Here is a 19,611-nt window from a genome sequence, read left to right on the forward strand (position 1 = left end):
AGTTGTGCTACAAGTACAGCGGGCTGGTTCTGCTCGACATCGGCGAAAGCGAGTTTCGTGGCGATCTGGACTTTCAAGCGGGGACATTAAAGGCGCTCGGTCTGCTCCGTCCTGAAGCGTCGGAAGCGGTGTGCGAGGAGGCTGAAGAGGGGCGAGAGCGGGGGCGTCCGGGACAGGCTGGCGGCCAACCCAGCTCGCCCGGCCGTGCCTTCCTTTCTTCTGGCGAACGTTCGGTCGCTGGGCATCAACATGCCTGCTGAGATCTACGAACCGGACAGTGCGTAACTGCTGTGCATCTGGAGCGGCTAGCGTGCTATCGGGCGGACCGGGCCATTGTACGAGGGGGAACATCGCGAGGAGGTGGAATGCGCGTCTACATCCGTGACGAATGGTGCTGGGACTCTGTAGTGGGATGCCAGCACTGCTCGCCTCTGGTGAAGTTTGTGATCTCCAGGCTTTTGGGGTCCTGAACTCTCTCCCCCGTTGTTTACTTGTATGTTACTCGTGTACTGTGTCTCGTCACCGTGGGAGGAGGAAACGTAATTTCGATTTCTTTGTGTGTCTTGGCATGAAGGAATTGACAATAAAGCTGACTCTGACTCTGACTTATATTAAATGTATTAAAACACATGCAAGGCAATGACAGACATGGTGGTAAGAGGTGGAGCAATAAGGGAGGAGCACAGGTCATCATGGAATATAAATACTTGTTCTGGATCACCTCTGTTCACTGTGCAAAAATGGCTTGGAGTGACGCCCTGATGATTATTGGCGGATTCACATTAATTTTCTACTCGATAAAAGCAGCATGGAAATGTTACCAAGGATTCAAAGAGTTTATTTTATCTGAGTTTTGGCAAGTGGATTTAAGGACTTATGGGCAATGGGCAGGTATAATTCGAGATCTTATTCCAGTTTTTTTTTTTTTTTAATCACAGAAAAGTACATAAATGATTTGCCAGGTTTGTAACAGTTCTAAAATATCTCTTCGTTTTTCCTGCAGTTGTCACAGGAGCTACATCTGGCATTGGTAAAGCGTACGCCATGGAGGTAAGTCTTGAAAAATCCTGGAGAAAAAAAACCAACACTAGGTAAAATGTTTTCTTTTTTTTTTGTTCTTGCTTTCAGCTGGCACAAAGAGGCCTGGATATTGTTTTAGTGAGCAGATGTGATGTGAAGCTTCGACAGGTGGCCAAAGAGATCGGTAAGGAAAATGACATTCAGCACTCATTAGTGTGTTCATGACATCCTTCCAATCAGAATTATTATTTTCTCTCGTAACAAATGTACAAACCTTTTTTTGTCTTCCTTCAGAGAGTCAGCATGGTCGAAAGACTCGCATCATCCGAGTGGACTTCACACACGGCCATAATATTTACCCTTATATAGCCACGCAACTACAAGGCCTGGAGATTGGAATTTTGGGTAAGCGGACCAGGGAATGGGGTGTTGTTGACCAAATTGGTGCAATTAGAATGATTAATATTAAACTTGAGTGGGTGTACGTACATGTCACAGTCAGCTTTAACTAGTGTTAAATTAGCATTAGCATTACCTGACAGCCAGTAAAGTGGCCAAAAACAAGACTGAGTCAAAGAAATTATTTTAAGTTTGTGCAAATGGGCTTTGGAAGGTGGATGCTTGTTGCTTAGCAATGCAAAACACATAGCTTTGTATGTGCGTGTGTGTGACAAAACTGACAATGTTGCGTTGAAGTATTTTAATGAGAGAAACAAATAAATGGTAAATGTGCTTGTTGATATTCATTCCACAGTTAACAATGTGGCGATGCCCTACTCAGACGATTTTGCCCCATTCCTTGAAATTCCAGATGCTGAACAGGTATGTTTTTTTTTTTTCATGTGTTTGAACTCACACGGATTACACATGGATCATCTCCCAGTTCCTTTTGACATCAAGTTTCTTACCCATGTGTTACCAGAAAATCACAGAGATTCTCGACTGTAATGCGCTATCTGTTGCTCAAGTAAGAGGACCGCGTCATGATAAAACGAGTCACGTTGGTCTTTACAGTTGGTCTCTTTTTTTTCCCCCCCTCTCTTGTCTCAGACAACAAGATTAGTTCTGCCAGGAATGCTTGAACGGTATGATAATGATGGTGTCACACATTTAATAAAATTAACTGCTGGATAACTAATCATTATCATGGTTGCCTCTCGCATCTACTGCAGAAGGACAGGTTTGATCGTCAATATCTCCTCGCAAATGGGAATCCGTCCACAGCCTCTGCTGGCCCTTTATTCTGCCACCAAAGTACAGTCCTATCTCGATCAAGTGTTGCTTCAACTCTCATTTTTCTGTGCCGGTTGCTTTCTTTTAATACTATCTGTGGTGTTTTTTTGTTGTTTTTTTGCAGGCATTTGTGATGTATTTCTCACAATGTCTGCATGCTGAGTACAAGGCAGAGGGGATCACGGTCCAGGTAAACTAAGTGACACTCTACTGCAACGAGATCACTGCAAAGAACTGATTTTGATCACCTTCAAAATAATTCCTTGGCTGGGGGGAACTTTTTTATTGAGCAAATAATGGGAGAAGTCTGTAGCTTCCCTACGATTGGGCAATATAAGGGAACCTCGTCTTATTTCCACAGTGTGTCGTACCCTTCCTGGTTTCCACCAACATGAACAAAATGAAAAGCAGCAGCTGCGTGAAGAGCGCTGCAGCCTTCGCCCGAGAGGCCTTGAACACAGTGGGCTACTCCAACTATACCAGCGGCTGTCTGTTGCACGCACTGCAGGTGAGCATCATCGTCACCGGCGCCAACACGCAATGACCTCTGCAAAAACATTCATTATTGTGTTTCAGAGCTTTGCTATTGCCGTACTCATGCCCGACCGTCTGCGTATGTCCTCGTTCCTAGTGGCGAAACTGGTCCGCGCAGCACACCAAAGAAAAGTCCAAAGAGGAGTGCGCAGGGGCATTCACACATATTCGTAAAGAAGAAACAATTGGCCATTGGATAGTGTGTTTAGAAGAATAGAGAAACGACTCCTTATTTTTAATGAAGAAAAAACACAAACCAAATACAGATTTGTTCCCTTGTTTGAACATTTTTATTTTTGTTTTATTTCAAAATAGCAACATTGAAATGCAGCTTGATTTTCTCGTTTGTTGTCTCAAACCAAACCAATTAATAGGTAATTAGTAATTCACCGACAGCATTTCTCAAACTGACCACAAGACGGCGAAAACGTGATGCGGACGTGTTAACCCAGTCTAATTCAGTCATACATTTTTTTCTTTTTCCTGGAACACCGGCCAGTTTAGAGGATCATGTCACTAGTGGAGAAAAGAAAACCTTTTGCGTGGTTAATATGGTCATTTATCACTTGTTTTTATCTTTCGTGGTGCAACACACTACTTGTGATTGTGACTACATCTTGTGATTATTTATTGTTCAACAGTCAAAAATGCTGATAAACCAGTGCGACAAGAAGCTCATTGGTCACAGAGAAAGCCAAACGAGCGCTTCCTTGTTACGGTTTCCTACGCATCAAACTCCACAAACTTGCGCGCACGCGTAATTTCACTAAGAAAAACATTGTAATGTGTCAGCGACACGCAGCACGCGTTAAGAGAACTCATTTTGAATTGGCTCTAAATTTAATCATAGGCATAAATATTGACGCTCTTGACATGATCTTCGTGCTCGACATTGAAAAATCTGAATTTGATGTTGAGAACTTGACATGTATTTTGCTGTCTTCCTTGCCGCGGCTGTGCAAATACATAGCGTGACGCCTGGTAAGTACTCTTTGTTTTTATTTTTTCTATTTTATTCCATTGCTGTTGGTCATGTATGCTCGGAATACATACAAGTTTACTGTTATATAACCGAGTCTGTTGTCCTTTTAGCTCTTCACACGCTCAGTTATTTCACGACAACGTCCACACAAGTTCTGAATGTGCCGGAATACTGGGAGGTCGCTTATGTCGACGGCGTTCAGATTTTGCACTATGATAGTAACAGCAGGAAAATAAAAGTGAAACAACAGTGGGTGACCAAAGTATCAGCAGATGACCCGGACCACTGGGATACCGAGTTGGTCGTCAGTGCAAGTAATGCGCAGGTCTCCAAAGACAACCTTGAAATTGCGAAAAAGCGCTTCAACCAAACTGGAGGTTTGTTTACATTCAACCTTCTTATGGTAACATGTATTTAATGTGGCTGGACACTTTTTTTAGGGTGACTAATGAACACACGCTGTCCTATTTCTGAACATCCTGCCACTGAATCTTGTGCGTGATCCTTTCAGGTGTTCACAGTTTTCAGGTGATGTACGGCTGTGAATGGAATGATGAGACTGGTGAGGTTGATGGTTGGGAGCACATCCGTTACGATGGAGTAGACTTCCTATCATTTGAGGCGAAGTCAATGACATGGATCGCAGCACACCCACAAGCTTTCATGACCAAAATCAAGTGGGACCAAATAGACGGGTTCAATGCACACCGAAAGATTGTCCTTACTGAGATGTGTCCTTTCTTGTTGAAGAAGTATGTGAGCAACGGGAAGGACTTCCTGACGAGAACAGGTGCATTGGCGGATATGAGAATGGCACTGTCATGACAACCTGGAGCCAAGCTTTTCTCTGCCCTCATGTTTTTTCCTCCATCTTTGCCTTTGCGTGCAGAGCTTCCCAAGGTGTGTCTCCTGCAGAAGACACCTTCCTCTAGTGTCACCTGCCACGCGACTGGTTTCTACCCCAGCACCGCGTCCCTCTTTTGGAGGAAGGACGGTGAGGAGATCCACGAGGATGTGGAGAAGGGGGAGACCCTCCCCAACCACGACGGAACCTTCCAGACCTCAGCCCACCTGAAAGTGGAGGTGACGCCCGCCACGGAGGGCGAGTACGAGTGCGTGTTCCAGCTAGCTGGTGTCCAGGAAGCCATCGTCACCAAGCTGGACGCCAGATGCATCCTGAGCAATGCGCGCATCCAGAGTGAGTGTTTGTCACGGGTCAGACACGTCCGATTCGCTGTTGGGTTCTCGCAAACGCGACGGCTCTGTGTCAAGGTAACAGTCATTCACGTGTCTATTCATTGTACATGCTTTGCTGTGTGAAGAAGAGCAAGACAAGAAGAAGGCGGTAGCCATCGCTGTCCCATTGGTGGTCCTCACTCTGATGGCGATGGTGGTAGCGGTCTTTGCCAAGCGTTTCAAAACCAAACAACGTGAGCGACACAAATATTTGCTCCGTCAGGAACATCCAAACTGTTTGCCATTTTTGACAATTTTTAATCTCCTCTTGCTTCTTCATTTCAGACGAATATGCTCAAGCTTGTAAGTAAAACCTTTTCCGCTTCCTTTTTTTGAAAAAAAAAATCTTTGCAAATCCATTCAGCTGCGAGTGCCTTGGTAGTGCAAATGCATTTTATTCACGAGTGTGACTTTTTATTGCCAGCTCACATTGTGTTTATGCTCCCTCAGCCATCACCCCAAATTCTAAGGCTTAAGCGCTTTTCCAAGTGAGACACAACAGCCGTCACACGGTGAGTTAGCGTGATCTTCCGATTCTGGCTTTCTGTAACATGGATTTATATGCGCTTAATGGTTTTATTTGCTACCTCCAGGTGTCAAATCACATGGCAAGATGTCACCCTCGGAGTTTGCTACTGATTACGCTTGGAGTTGAAAACAGGGATCTTATCCTTTCTCCACATGGGTCATTTGGGTTATATTTTTGTAATGTTACAATTTTTCCCCTGGTTTTGGTGTATTTGGTTAGATTTGATGGGTTAATCGCATTGATCTTTGTGTCGGGCTGGATTGTATGTGTTTTGCCCTCAGAATTGTTTTTCATGATGTTAGAATTGTTTGTGTACTTAAAACAGATGTATTTAATCTATACTTTATGCTAAGAAAAGTTTCCCATGTAAGGAAGCATACACAATGGTCATTTGTCGTTTGGAAGCAAACCGGATATGTATTTTGAAATGCACCGGAAGCCGCGCATGTTTCTGTTGAAGCGACTTGACAACTGATGAGTTTGAGAGACGTTAGCGTTACTCACGTCATCTAAGCCAGTGGTCCCCAACCACCGGGCCGCGGACCGGTCCGTGGGTCACTTTGGTACCGGGCCGCCAAGCCGCACAGAAAAAAAAAAAAAAAAAAAGATCGGCGATCAATTAATTCAGGTCAAGACACTCGTCCCGGTCACGTGACATGTTTCCCCAGTCGAGCCCGCAAAGCTAATATGTGGTGACAGGCTAACTAACCAGGCATTCAGAACTGCTTCAACACATGGAGACCAAGCATCCTACAATAAAAGACAAACCTTAATCACTTCACGACACGGATTATAAAATGCTATGTTTGTATTCATTTTGTAAATTCAACTCAGATTAAATCAATGTTAACTTGGCCACATGGCAGCAGTAGCCTACAGACATACAGCAATGCATGGAGATGTCCCTCAGCGGACAAAGTAATAATAATGATACTTTTCAGAGGTTAAAGAAATCTTAATATCTGTTGACGTGTTACTCCACCGTTTGTTTTATGTCCATTCCTAAGATTGTTTGTTAGCATTATGCTGTTAGAAAGCTGTTCCCGGGTGTGACACTGCTGCTGCTCCCTTCGGGGCTGGGTTAAATGCAGAGCCAAATTTCACCACACCCAGATATGTGTGTGACAATCATTGGGTCTTTACCTTTTTAAATACACAACGTTGCTTTGTTTGTTGGAAAGTGAACTTGATCAATTTGCAGTTTAATGTCTATTTTTTGAAGCAATTTTCACTGCTGCTTGTATTAAAGTGCTGTTGGATTGAATTCACTGCCACCATACAGTGATCATATGTGAAATGTTTACTGGCAAGTCAACATGCTGACAAGTGACACAATCGACAAAAGTTTTTAAATGTTGCAGCACACTCGCCTTCTTTTTCTTTGTGTCTTCATGCAGCGCCGCTTCTGCTGTCGTAGGCACAAAGTGGCACTTCGGATTTCAAAGGCAGTTTTGAGTCTTGAGGTGACAACACTCACCTCAAGACTCAAAACTGCCTTTGAATACTTTACTTAACTGTCTTCTCAGAGTCGTCAACATAATTTTCATGTTTTCACTTGAGTTCTCAATGATTGAAAACTTTAGTTTCCATTATTTTTTTGTGCACGTGTTCCTACTTATTAAAATAGTGGGAACTCGCCTGCTGTAATGTGCTGCATAAGTTAGAAATCTTATTGTTTTTTCAATGCAGTGGGAATTTTAGGAATACTAAACTGACAAAGACTAAAAATAAATAAATAAAATCTGTACCCATGTATAATGCGCACCCCAGATTTTAGGACAATAAATTAGTTAAATTTTGCGCATTATACATGGAAAAAACGGTAATAACAATAATAATAATGATGATGATGATGGAAGGATAGTAATAATAATAATAATAATCCTCAGACCTTGATTTCCCTCCCCATAGCAATTATATTCATCGTGCATGCCGAAACAAATCCTGTAATTACATTCCTAGGCCACCAGGTGGTGGTACATCACCAGCATGACTCAGGAGGTTTACTATCAACTGAGAAGAAGCAAAATACCGTCTTCAAAGAATTATAAATGCATTTCAACGGGAATAAAGATTGCTTTTAAAATGACAAACATGCACATTAAGAGAAGACTGCTGAAATACAAACTCAAAATATTTCACTATGCTAATTATTAAACCAAAAAAGAATATGTCTATCAAGTGTTATCATTAAAGCTCTGCTGTACAGTCACTTTAATATTAGGAAATTAAAAATGTGTTATATAGTACCTGTATGTATGTTGTAATTTAATGTAAATATGCAATGAATTCCTTCCATTTAATCATTTCGTTTATACTAACTAAAACGTTTTATTATTATGCAGTCCATCAGTTAAAAGTGGCTCTGAGGGAGCGTGGGCACAAACTGACTCCAGCTGAAGACAAGACGGTAGGGCTGGTCCACACAGCCCAGCAGCTTGCGGACATTGCTCACAAGGTAATTAAGGAGGCTTTTTAATTCTAATTGCACAAAACTGATATAAAAAAGATAGAACATCAAAAAAATGCAGAATTAACTTTAGCCCTCAAAGAATTCCTAGCAGGCTAGCAGATAAAAACTAATGCTTGACTCTCCTCAGCAATGGTGTAATAATTTGAATACTGCAATACTGAATGTCATTTTCATTATTTCAATATCTATTTCAGATGGCCCTGAAACGTGCAAAATAGAATCTTACAGGATGGAGGAGATGAAAACCAAGTGGATGCAAACAGTTCCGAATTCCTTCACGAAAATGTATTTAAAGAAAACTAAGGATCTACGTGCAACCACTTACTTGGTGTATTCAGAAATACATAATTAATCTTTGTTTGTATTTAAAACACATGACACTGGTTCTCATATAATATACAGTATCTAAAATAAATAATAAAATAAAAATAGTATGGAAATCTGTTGCCAGCCATCAGATGAATCTTGTTTTTATTAGTCGTGCTTTTATTAAAAACTTTGTACAAACCAACTAACGCACCTTGTCTGCATGTTGTTATCCCAACTCATTGTTGGGTACTACTGTAAAATAATATTGTGTGTCCATTGTGTCTTTGTCTTTGTTCCTAGAACATGAATCCAAGTCTTGTATGCTGCCAAGGTTCAGCTAGTCTTAGTGTCTTTGTAACACAAATAATGTCACCATCCACTCCGGGTGTCGCAATATTAAATATTGATATTTTCCTTTATGTGCCAGGCTATTTGACTTTTTGGAAAAAAAGAGAAAAAAAGAGATAGAAAGAGATAGAAAGAGATAGAAAGAAAGAGAAAAAAGAAAGAGAAAGACCTAACCCTAACCCTAGCTCTAATCCCAGCTCTAACCCCAGCTCCAACCCTAGCTCTAACCCGAGCCCCAACCCTAGCCCCAACCCCAACCCTATCCATAGCTCTAACCCTAGCTCTAACCCTAGCCCCAACCCTAGCTCTAACCCCAACCCCAACCCTAACCCTATCCCTAGCTCTAACCCTATCTCTAGCTCTATCCCTAACCCTAGCTCTAGCTCCAAACCTGGCCCCAAACCTAGCTCTGACCCCAACACTGTTTTCCAAACTATCTTGATCTATGATTATGTTGGAATGTATGTAACCGGTAATAAATAACTTAGGTAGATTAGTTTTATGCTTACGTTGGTATGTAACCGGTAATAAACCACCTAGCTCTGTCCCATCCTAAACAATGTCGTAAAACATCCCCTGCTCTGTTTTTTTCTAGAGGTCAAGAGCTTTAACTTGTTTATTCAGTCCACTGTCACCCCCACCCTTTTTCACTTAATAAAGATGCTCTTGTGGGAAGCGAGAGTCAGACGTCATTCGTCACTGTGCGTGCAGCAATGATCGAATCCTCCGACATGAATCTGTTCATCTACCGCTGCAAAGCCTTCTTGAATCATATGACGAAGAAGATGGTTGCAAGCCAAAGGCGCTCACAAAATAGAGGAAGTTAATTTTTACTACATTTTACCGTCAACTGTTTTTATCCAGAATTTAACTTTTGAGATGTCTTTTTTTTTTTTTAATTTGTCTGTTGTCCATTGTTTATTCTGCACCCCTTTCCAGTTGAAAGACAACTGTGTTCTATGGTTGGGCGGTCACATGAGTGGTGACTTTGTTGATTTCGGGGGAAACAATACGATGCAAAACAATAGCTGCTGATTACGGGGAGCTCAGATCACTGAAGGTCAGATCACTGAACCCAGTGACAGAAGACGTCTAATTGATGGGAGAGGTGTCAGGCTGCAAAACAGCAGCAAGTCCCTGTTCATTTTTACAAGCCACTCTAAGCCCCCAGGAGAGCAATACTATCTCCTGTCATCTGCCGCTTTTGTCCACTAGATGGTGCTGAAGGACCGAGTGCATGCTGCAACGATCGATTTTATGAAGCAGAGTCCCTTTCTGTCAATTTTGGAAAGCTGATGTAAAGACAGACTTGGAAAGTCCAAATACTGAACTGTTTCTTGTTCTAGGTGGTGCAGGTAATATGGCGTCTTGATCAACATGCTGACAAGTGACACAATCAACAAAATTTTTTAAATGTTGCAGCACACTCACCTGCTTTTTCTTTGTGTCTTCATGCAGCGCCGCTTCTGCTGTCGGGGACTCAGCCACCACGACCCTCAACCTGCTGGACAAAGAACAAATTCTTCAAAACGTAGAAGGTCTTCAGAGCTGGCTCCATTTTTAATGTTAGATGTGCAAATAAAATTACTAAATAGCAGCTTGTTCAGGTGTGCCCATCCCGTAGAGCACAGGTGTCAAACTCAAGGCCCGGGGCCCAGATACGGCCCATCACATCATTTTATGTGGCCCGCGAAGACAAATTGTGCATCAAATTCGTGGGTCATTACTAGAATTGCAAATTGTCTTCACTTTTTTCTTTTTTAAAAAGTTTTTTAAAAGACCAGTTTTTACTCGTCTGATTTGAAAACGAGTTATTTGTCAGTTTGTTTTGGAGCTTTTACTGTATATAATATGAGGTGCTCATAGATTTATTTGCGTTGCGTAATGGCCCTCCGAAAGAAGCTATGACTACAATGCGGCCCGTGAAAAAAAAGAGTTTGACACCCCTGCCGTAGAGTGTTTTTAGGAGCTCGGTCTGCTGTTATTCGCCTGATGTTCAACTGCATCAACGACCAATTGCTTAAAATAAAAATAAAGTCAACCAAAAACAAGTCATTGTCTATGTTCCTTGTCATTGCAGGCAGAGGCGGCCAATTCAAGTCCAGAAAGTAAAAAGTCTGCCAGTTTAACTTTAACCACAGGTGCTTTTCCTCCACCGGCAGTGCAAATGTAAAACACATTGTCATTGGTCAGATTGAATTTGGGCGGAGGTAGGCACAAAGTGGCCCATCGAATTTCAAAGGCAGTTTTGAGTCTTGAGGTGACAACACTCACCTCAAGACTCACAACTGCCTTTGAATACTTTGCCACTGCAACAACCACCACAAGCATGAAAAACTACCATTGACTCGCATTCCACTTGAACAATCTAGTGGTCAGAAAAGCAGTTCGAAAACATTTGACCAGTCACTGTTTTGTGTGGGAGTAATTCAAGTTGCACACAAACACTGACGCCAGGCCACTTGTAATGGCAGCTGACATCTCCGACTGGGACAAAAATTTAGTGCCAGGGACTGTTGTTCGCACACTTATGGCAAACTGACAGCACTGATGCAAACCAAGATAGTCAAAAATATGTCCGTCCGCCCGCCCATCCGTCCGTCCATTTTCTATACCGCTTGTCCCCCATGGGGGTCACGGGTGTGCTGGAGCCTATCCCAGAAGTCAAGTCAAAAGTCAAAGTCAGTTTTATTGTCAATCCCTTCATATGTCAAGACACATAAAGAAACCGAAATTCCGTTTCCTCCATCCCACGGTGACGAGACACAGTACACGATAAACATACAATTAGACGACACAAAATAAAAACAAGAAGGCACAAACAATAAATAATAAATAATAAATAAATAAAATGAGTGATAAATAAATAATAAACAAATAACCCAATAAATAAGAGGAACAAAACTGAGCCAGTGTGCGTACAGCAGACAGTAAGCATAGCACTAAGTACAGGACGCTACGCAGAAAGGGGGGGCGAGTTCAGGATCCTAACAGCCTGGAGTATGAAGCTGTTGGAGAGTCTGGTGGTGCGGGAGCGCAGGCTCCTGTACCTCTTCCCAGAGGGCAGAAGCTCAAACAAAGAGTGAGCGGGGTGACTCACATCACTCACAATCGTGGTCGCCTTGCGGGTGAGATGGGACGTGTAAATGTCCTTCAAGGAGGGGAGCGAAGCACCAATTATCTTACCAGCCGTGTTCACTATGCGCTGCAGGGCCTTCAAGTTGTAGTCAGTGCAGCCGCCACCCCAAACAGCAATACAGCTGGAGAGGACACTCTCAATGGTGCCGCGGTAAAATGCAGTCATGACGGCCGGAGGAGCGCTCGCTCGCCTGAGTTTCCGCTGGGCTTTCTTCGCCAGTGATGCGGTGTTGGTGGACCAGGAGAGATCCTCACTGATGTGCACCCCCAGGAACTTGGCGCTGCTCACTCTCTCCACCACAGCACCGTCGATGGTCAGCGGCAGGTGTTGGGTGTGACCCTTCCGGAAGTCCACAACAATCTCCTTGGTCTTGTCGACGTTCAGCAGGAGGTTGTTGTCCCTGCACCACGTGGACAGAAGGTCAACCTCCAGCCTGTATTGAGTCTCGTCTCTCTTGGTGATGAGACCCACCAGAGTCGTGTCATCAGCAAACTTTACTATGCGGTTGTCGCTGTAGGTTGCAGTGCAGTCATGCGTCAGGAGGGTGAAGAGCAGCGGACTGAGCACGCAGCCTTGGGGGGCCCCCGTGCTCAGCGTGATGCTGGCGGAGATTTTGTCGCCAACACGTACCACCTGTGGCCTCTGACAGAGGAAGTCCAGTAGCCAGTTGCAGAGGTAGGTACTGAGGCCCAGCGTGTCAAGTTTGCTGATGAGGCGTTGTGGCACAATGGTGTTGAAGGCAGAACTGAAGTCCACAAACAGCAATTTCACATACGAGTCCCTTCTCTCTAGATGGGTGAGGGCCGAGTGGAGGGCAGAGCAGATGGCATCCTCAGAGGACCGTTTGGCTCGGTATGCAAACTGGAAGGGGTCAATGGTGGGGGGGAGAACGGATCGGATGTGCTCCATGACAAGCCGCTCAAAGCACTTCATGATGATGGGCCACGGGGCGGTAGTCATTGAAGCACGACGGAGCAGGTTTCTTCGGCACAGGTACGATGGTGGCAGCTTTGAAACACGAAGGGACGATGGCCTGCTGCAGGGAAGTGTTAAAGATGTCCGTGAAGACACCCGTCAGCTCACCAGCGCAGTCCTTCAGCGCTCGACCCGGGATGTTGTCAGGGCCCGCCGCCTTACGGATGTTGATGGCGGGAAGCGCCCTCCTCACGCTGTCGGCGGAGAGGCACAGGGGCAGCTCGTGTGAAGGGGCGTGGCCTTCAGCGGGCAAGTGCTGTTCTGAGCGTCAAAGCGAGCAAAGAAGCGGTTAAGGTCATTGAGCAGACGGACGTCGCCTTCACAGCTCTGCGGCGCGGGCTTGTAATCCGTGATGGTCTGAATGCCCTGCCAAAGGCTCCGTGCGTCCCTGCTGTCCTTGAAGTGGGCGGTAATTTTGCACGAGAACGCCCTCTTTGCTTCTTTGATGCCCCGGGACAGGTCGGCCCTCGTAGTCCTCAAACCAGCCTCATCGCCCGCTCTAAAGGCTTTGTCCCTGGCCCTCAGCAGCAGTCATCGGGCAGTAGGCGGGGGACACCCTGAACTAGTTGCCAGCCAATCGCAGGGCACACAAAGACGAACATCCGCACTCCCACTCACACTTATGGGCAATTTGGAGTGCTCAATTGGCCTACCAAGCATGTTTTTGGGATGCGGAAGGAAACCAGAGTGCCCGGAGAAAGCCCACTCAGGCACGAGGAGAACATGCAAACTCCCCACAGGGAAGACCTGAGGTAGAATCGAACCCGCACCTTCTGAACTGTGATGCGGACATGCTAACCAGTGCGCACTAATCCACCCCTTATTTATTGATTTATTGATTTATTGATTTTATTGATCTGTTTAACTCCTGAATCACAATTCAAAGCAATATCTAGTTTTCATTGATTAAGTTGATTAAGAAGTTGATTAAGCATGAAATATAAACAACATACACTTCATTATTTTTTGTTATGATATCACTGTCAACTTGTGTTGCTTTAATTACGATATCAGATGTACTGCATCAGGCTTCTTGGCACACTGTCAGGAAAAAGCTTATTTTCCTCTTCAAATTCGAGTTCGACATACTTGATTTTTCTCCAGCTGTTTCTTGGAAGTGTGGCAGAGATTATTTTGTTATCAGTTTTCCTTACATCCTAAACTGTCTTCTCAGAGTTGTCAACATAGTTTTCATGTTTTCACTTGAGTTCTCAATGATTGAAAACTTTAGTTTCCATTATTTTTTTGTGCACGTGTTTCTACTTGTTTTTTCAATGCAGTGGGGATTTGAGGATGACTAAACTGACAAAGACTAGATGGATGCAGACAATTTGTTGTCTTTATATTCTTTTTGTATGTGAACAAATTGATAAATAAACAAATAGAGGGGTTAACTGTTGCAAATGCATCACAAACAATATAACTTTCCTAATGTTGCTGAGTCAGATCCTTCTTCTCGGTTGTTTTTCTCTGAATTCTCTTTCACTCCTCCCCTAGTGAATCCTTGTGACGCTTGGCTAAGTGAAAGTATGTCAATCATTCAGATCTGTCTGGAGTTATTGCAGAACCCATTGCCTTGCCTTAGATTCTAGTCTAAAGGTCACTGTAACTTCCTTGGTCTGGCTGCATACTGGATGCCATCATCACTGCATTCCTGCCTCTGCTGTCTCTTATCAGGACTTCACTTTGAAGACAAACAGTACAGCAGTGACCAGCACATAGTTGTATCTTTAGCAGACCTCTTTGTTTTGGCATCAGAAATCATTTCATGCAGGTTGTGAAGTCAAACATCAAAAATCTGAGTAAAACTGGCAAGCGGGGGGTGGGGGGTTTCTTTTAAGTAATATGCCACATGTAACTGGAGACACTGACTCTGTGGAAACTGTGCCTTGTGTTTTTATTGGCTGTCCGCCTTGGTTGTTCCAGACTCTGATCAAGCGTTTGCAGGTCAGCAGTGCATGAAAGTGTCTGGTTTTACAGCCTTTATTGGAATAGCTTACCCGCTGCAGGCCTCAGCAGTGTGGACCACAGGGTTGAATCATTCACAGAAACTCCTCGAATGCAGTCTTAGTGTAGTCTTGGTGGATTGCCAGGGGATGAGTAGACGCCCTCTGGAGTCAAAGGACATCCTGGGGTATGGGGGAGACACAATCTAGGGACACTTTATTAGTTTTACAATAAAATGAAATCATGATCCCAAAGGAGCTATTATTTGCAGTCTGAAATAAAATCAATCACAAGAAAGGAATAAGGAAGAGAAAAGCAGCAATGTCAAGCTCAACTTAATCGAATGGGAGTATTTAGTTTCTGCCTATTATCAGGGTGTGCTTCCACCTATGCAACCTGTGCGTTATGTAACCATCAATCAGGAAACAAGTCAAGAACAGAAATCACTTAAGTTCAACTTCCTTCGAACTCCACTAAGCTCCCCTCCCTGTACTATCCAAAACTGTGTTATTATGGCAAAAACATCTGGCTCTAATTAAAGCCTTCAACTCGCCTTCCTCCCACTGCTTATCACCCCCCCGGGCTCTTTCTTGCAATCTTTGTCCATTTAGCATCACTCTTCTGCTTTTTATCCCTTCTAGAACTATCCCCGCTATCCTTAGATCGCTCCTCCCATTCTCCTCCTCCTCTTTCTCCTCCTACAACCCTACTTCTGAAGCTCTTGCCTCACGCTACAAACTCCCCTCTTTCCAAATAGTAGCTCAGTGAGTGCATGATGCTGTACGCAGGCCATATCTGGGGCATCTCCTTGCTCCTGTCTCTGACTTTGGGATGGACGCAGGCCCAGCAAACAAACTACACTAGGTGAGACTATGCAGTGTGTTGGAATTAGGTCTTTAGAAGATCAATTAAGTGGTACACATAATGTTGACGTTGTAGGTGAGAGCACTCAAAGTTGAGTCCACGTTTGAATTCTTTCCATCTCTTTAGTTGAAATCTTTCCAGTTCGTTTGTTTGAATGGGCATAGAGTTGTGTTATTTTTTGCGTCTACAACGGCTTAGTCACCAGATGTTCATGTTTTTGCTTCTACCCGTGGGGTCGAATTTGAGAAATTTGGCTCCAGCTCTGGATATCTTGGCTGTAATCACCAAGTGCATGACTTTTTCTTTTTTCAGTCTGTTGTCTTGCTTCATACAGTTTTGTTTTCTCACTGTGGTCAAAGTTTCAGTGAAAGTGGGTGTGTTTTAGTGGGAAATGACAAAAAGTGGCAGAAGAAAAAGTTGTCAGAGCGAATAATTATTTGACCATTTAAAATCAATGCAAACTATTGCACTAGGATCCTGGTCACGTCTAAACAAGAACTACACTTCAGAAACTTTTATGGTTGGAAATACATTTATAAGACAACCCCACTTTGGGTATTGTTCTTGTGTCGGTCTAGTCCACAAACAAAGTCTCTGGCATTAAGTTCCCCTTGCTGACTCTGCTATGACAAATAGTGTGTATACAAGAACTGCTTACTCCCTCCTGTGTAATTATTTCAGACACCCACAGAGGTCTTTAAAATCTTTATGACACAATAACAATGAGGTTGAAATTTGTTTCTTCTCAGTTACAATTTTTGTAATCCATTGAATTGGAATTTCAAACAAAAGCATTCGTTCTACGTGTAATCTTTTTTTTTTCTGAGAAAATTCCAAACTCCAGCAATTGGCAAAGGCAGTTCACAGTTTGAGATTCCCAATGGAAGTTTCTGTAAATATTGTAAAGCTTGGGGGCCGAGTTTATGCATTCATGCAATTCTTGTCTTGTTGCCAAAGCTTGTTAATAATCTCTTCTCATGACTTTTATCACAGGCCTGTCTTCCACTGCGGAGGATCACTTGTTGCAGAGTCGGGATTTGTCGGCAGCGAGGGTTTCCCGACCCATTACAAACCAAACAGCAAATGCACCTGGATCATCACAGTGAGTCACCCTGGCACAAGTCAAAACGTCACCCTACTGCCTCCCATTCATCGTCTGACCTCTTGGATCTCTGTGGTTGCCAGGTCCCAGAGGATAAAGTGGTCATGCTCAGCTTCCGCATTTTCGACCTGGAGGCAGACTCGCAATGTCGCTATGACTACCTGGATGTCTACAACGGCAAATCCAACACGGTGCAAAAACTGGGCCGGTTCTGTGGAACCTTCCGGCCCGGTGCCCTTATTTCCACTACCAATACTATGATGTTGGAGATGGTGACCGATGACGAGACGAATGGTAGAGGGTTTGTGGCTTACTTCAGTGGTGCTACGCCATATGCGGAGGGTAGGTCCATTTTTTTTTTTTTTTAAGTTACAAAACAACAACAATAACAAACAGCATCCAGGGAACACACCTAAGCAAACTGACAAGACAATGAGGCACACATGAACTAAACAACTTTAGCTAGAGGGAGCTAACGAGAACAACAGCCATGACGTGAACACTGGAGACACACTAAAACATATTGCAATATGAACTAAAACAAAATTTAATCATGACGAGGTAAAATAAAGGAATTAGCAAAGCAAACAATTTCTACTCCTAAAATGAAATTAAACAGTGCATTTCTATGGCCATTGCAAACAACACAATTGTATTGTGAAACTAAGAAACAGTGACGATGATGTTATGATGAACTACTGCACTGCATCCGACCATGTAAAATTCAAGTATGTGTTGAATTGTATTAGCAGGAATAGCATTTTTTGATTGGCAAGTGAGCAATAATGAAGTTAAGGAGTATAGACAGTGGATAGACAGTACTGCACGGTTTTCTATTATCAGTCCCAAAATTTGAAAAAATATTTCTATCACACCTTGGACAGCAATCTTGCTGTTATTTTTATTCATTCATTCATCATCCAGACCGCATATCCTCACGAGGGCTCCCATGTTTTTGTGGATTGTTCTAGATCAACAGCTCTGTGGGGGAAAAACAACAAAATCTCAGGGAGAGGTCATGACGCCTAACTGGCCCAACAAGAAGTATCCACAGGGAACCAGCTGCTCTTGGCTCATTACTGTGGAGCCTGACAAGGTTTGCAACAAAACCTCCATGAATCCATTTCAAATATTTGGATTTGGTTTTTAAATTGTTTCTGTTGGGATGCCAGGTAATCCAGGTGAAATTTGGTAAATTTTCCTTGGAGGCAGACACCTATTGCCGCTTCGACTACGTGGCCTTTTTTAATGGTGGAGAGAAAGATGACTCACGCCTGATTGGAAAATATTGTGGTGATCAAGCCCCACAGTAAGAACAACAGAAGTGATTAAAAAATTGCAGTTTTGCTGTCTACTTCAACACTCCCAAAATCACAGTCATGTTCTTTTCCTACACAGGCCCATCACCACCAGCGGCAACGTGCTCCTGGTCCAGTTTGTGTCTGACCTCAGTGTAACATCTGATGGCTTTCTGGCCACTTACACCACCATTCCCCGCGGTTCTCACACAACTGTCGTTGACAGTGTCGGTGCTGATACCAGGTCCATTCCAGCAAGGCCTGTCAAACCCGTTGCACGTGTAGTTCCCATTACTGCAGTGCCGCCACCTGCTGCCACAGTCAAAAGTGTGCCCCCCCCTGCTCCGGAACCAACTGACCAACCCAAACGCGTCAGGCCCACGAATGGACGTGGGGCCGGTACCACGGGTCAGGACAGGACAGGGGTTGACTCAAGACCAAATGGAGGACGACCTGGTGAGTGAGGAGACGTGTTGTGCTATTTTGGACTACACTTTTATGCTTACTATACTTTTTTTTAAATGTCTATTTTCTAGTTGCTCAGAATCCACTGTGTGCCAAAGCGTGTAAAAGAGACAAAACTATCAAGCCCAGTTTTTGTGCCAGTGAATTTGGTAAGTCTACCTGTTAAACAAACAGCGTGGAAGTACGCGCCCTTAACTTCATCTGGATCTCAAATAAATGCCTTGATGGCTTTCCGTGGAAAGCAACACATTTGGCCATTGCGCTTTGATGCATCACATCAAATGTTGCTTGCTGACCGTGGCCATTTTGTTTACAGTGATAACCGGGAAAGTGACCTCTTTGGCCCCTGGACCCCGGGGCACCCTTCTCATTGGGGTATCCCTGATTAAGACTTACAAAGCAGGGCAACTAACAATCACTCAAGTCGGAGAGAACATGTCGGTTAAATTGGTGTCACAATGCAGGAAGTGCCCATTGCTTCGCAGAGGTACACGCACACACATTCACACACACATGTCACATGTTTTATCATAGTCATTAATTCATCTGGTCCTTATTTGTTTTCCCCACAGGCGGTAATTACATCATTATGGGTCAAGTGGATGAGGATGGCCGTGGCAGCCTGCAACCCGGCGCGTTCACAGCCCCATACAAAGCCCCACATCACAAACTATTGACAAACATCAGCAACCAGCCTTGTTAACTCGACACATCTGTCCACAACACCATGACTCAATAAATCCTTGTCTAATGCGAAATACAGATCTACATGAGATGATAATCTCTTGGTAAAACTGATTTTATAACCCCATTGAAGAAACACAAATCCTTAAACATTGTCTGTAATTTATATATGAATAAAGGATTTTTATATCCCTTTTGTCACTTTTTGTGCTAGTCATTCCGTCTCATTGTTTTCCTCATGAGAGGTTGTGCCGTCATGCGACTACAGTCATTACACAACAAGTTTTTGGAGCCCATCTAGTGGCCGTAAATGGTAAAAGCACCCAGATTTAGCATTAGAAGAGATTTCACTTTTAGTGCCTCAAAATGTTTCCAGGGTTCTCCAAAAAAATGCGATTTAGTTTTCTACTAATTTTATACTACTACGAAGATATTTTCTTTACTTTATTCACCGTCAACACAATCTGTAGTCG

General features: G+C 43.6%; 3 protein-coding genes across 4 annotated transcripts; all 3 read left to right on the top strand.

Moving 5' to 3' along the window:
* Positions 1 to 293: 293 nt before the first annotated feature.
* hsd20b2 (hydroxysteroid (20-beta) dehydrogenase 2) lies at positions 294 to 3,072 on the top strand. Of its 2 annotated transcripts, none has more exons than XM_061299273.1 (11): positions 294 to 434; positions 1,004 to 1,050; positions 1,129 to 1,204; positions 1,315 to 1,425; positions 1,775 to 1,842; positions 1,943 to 1,987; positions 2,071 to 2,105; positions 2,193 to 2,274; positions 2,378 to 2,443; positions 2,615 to 2,761; positions 2,830 to 3,072. In XM_061299273.1, exons 1-11 carry the CDS (start codon positions 389 to 391, stop codon positions 2,959 to 2,961), a joined length of 855 nt encoding a protein of 284 aa, XP_061155257.1. In that variant the 5' UTR covers positions 294 to 388; the 3' UTR covers positions 2,962 to 3,072. The 2 variants fall into 2 exon arrangements, with proteins under 2 accessions (XP_061155257.1, XP_061155255.1); XM_061299271.1 differs by lacking the exon at positions 294 to 434 and adding an exon at positions 630 to 891.
* Positions 3,073 to 3,209: 137 nt separating this feature from the next.
* Positions 3,210 to 6,798, top strand: LOC133168042 (class I histocompatibility antigen, F10 alpha chain-like). Its single transcript, XM_061299274.1, has 8 exons — positions 3,210 to 3,768; positions 3,880 to 4,146; positions 4,281 to 4,559; positions 4,659 to 4,967; positions 5,092 to 5,199; positions 5,291 to 5,308; positions 5,456 to 5,517; positions 5,599 to 6,798. Exons 1-7 carry the CDS (start codon positions 3,714 to 3,716, stop codon positions 5,479 to 5,481), a joined length of 1,062 nt encoding a protein of 353 aa, XP_061155258.1. The 5' UTR covers positions 3,210 to 3,713; the 3' UTR covers positions 5,482 to 5,517; positions 5,599 to 6,798.
* An 8,631-nt stretch (positions 6,799 to 15,429) lies between these two features.
* pcolcea (procollagen C-endopeptidase enhancer a) lies at positions 15,430 to 19,344 on the top strand. The gene is made up of 9 exons (XM_061299794.1): positions 15,430 to 15,589; positions 16,583 to 16,691; positions 16,775 to 17,033; positions 17,663 to 17,787; positions 17,864 to 18,000; positions 18,090 to 18,445; positions 18,526 to 18,603; positions 18,771 to 18,941; positions 19,027 to 19,344. Exons 1-9 carry the CDS (start codon positions 15,498 to 15,500, stop codon positions 19,155 to 19,157), a joined length of 1,458 nt encoding a protein of 485 aa, XP_061155778.1. The 5' UTR covers positions 15,430 to 15,497; the 3' UTR covers positions 19,158 to 19,344.
* The last annotated feature ends 267 nt before the right edge of the window (positions 19,345 to 19,611 follow it).

This window comes from Syngnathus typhle, linkage group LG15, assembly GCF_033458585.1.
Source record: "Syngnathus typhle isolate RoL2023-S1 ecotype Sweden linkage group LG15, RoL_Styp_1.0, whole genome shotgun sequence".
In the NCBI taxonomy this organism is placed as follows: domain Eukaryota; kingdom Metazoa; phylum Chordata; class Actinopteri; order Syngnathiformes; family Syngnathidae; genus Syngnathus; species Syngnathus typhle.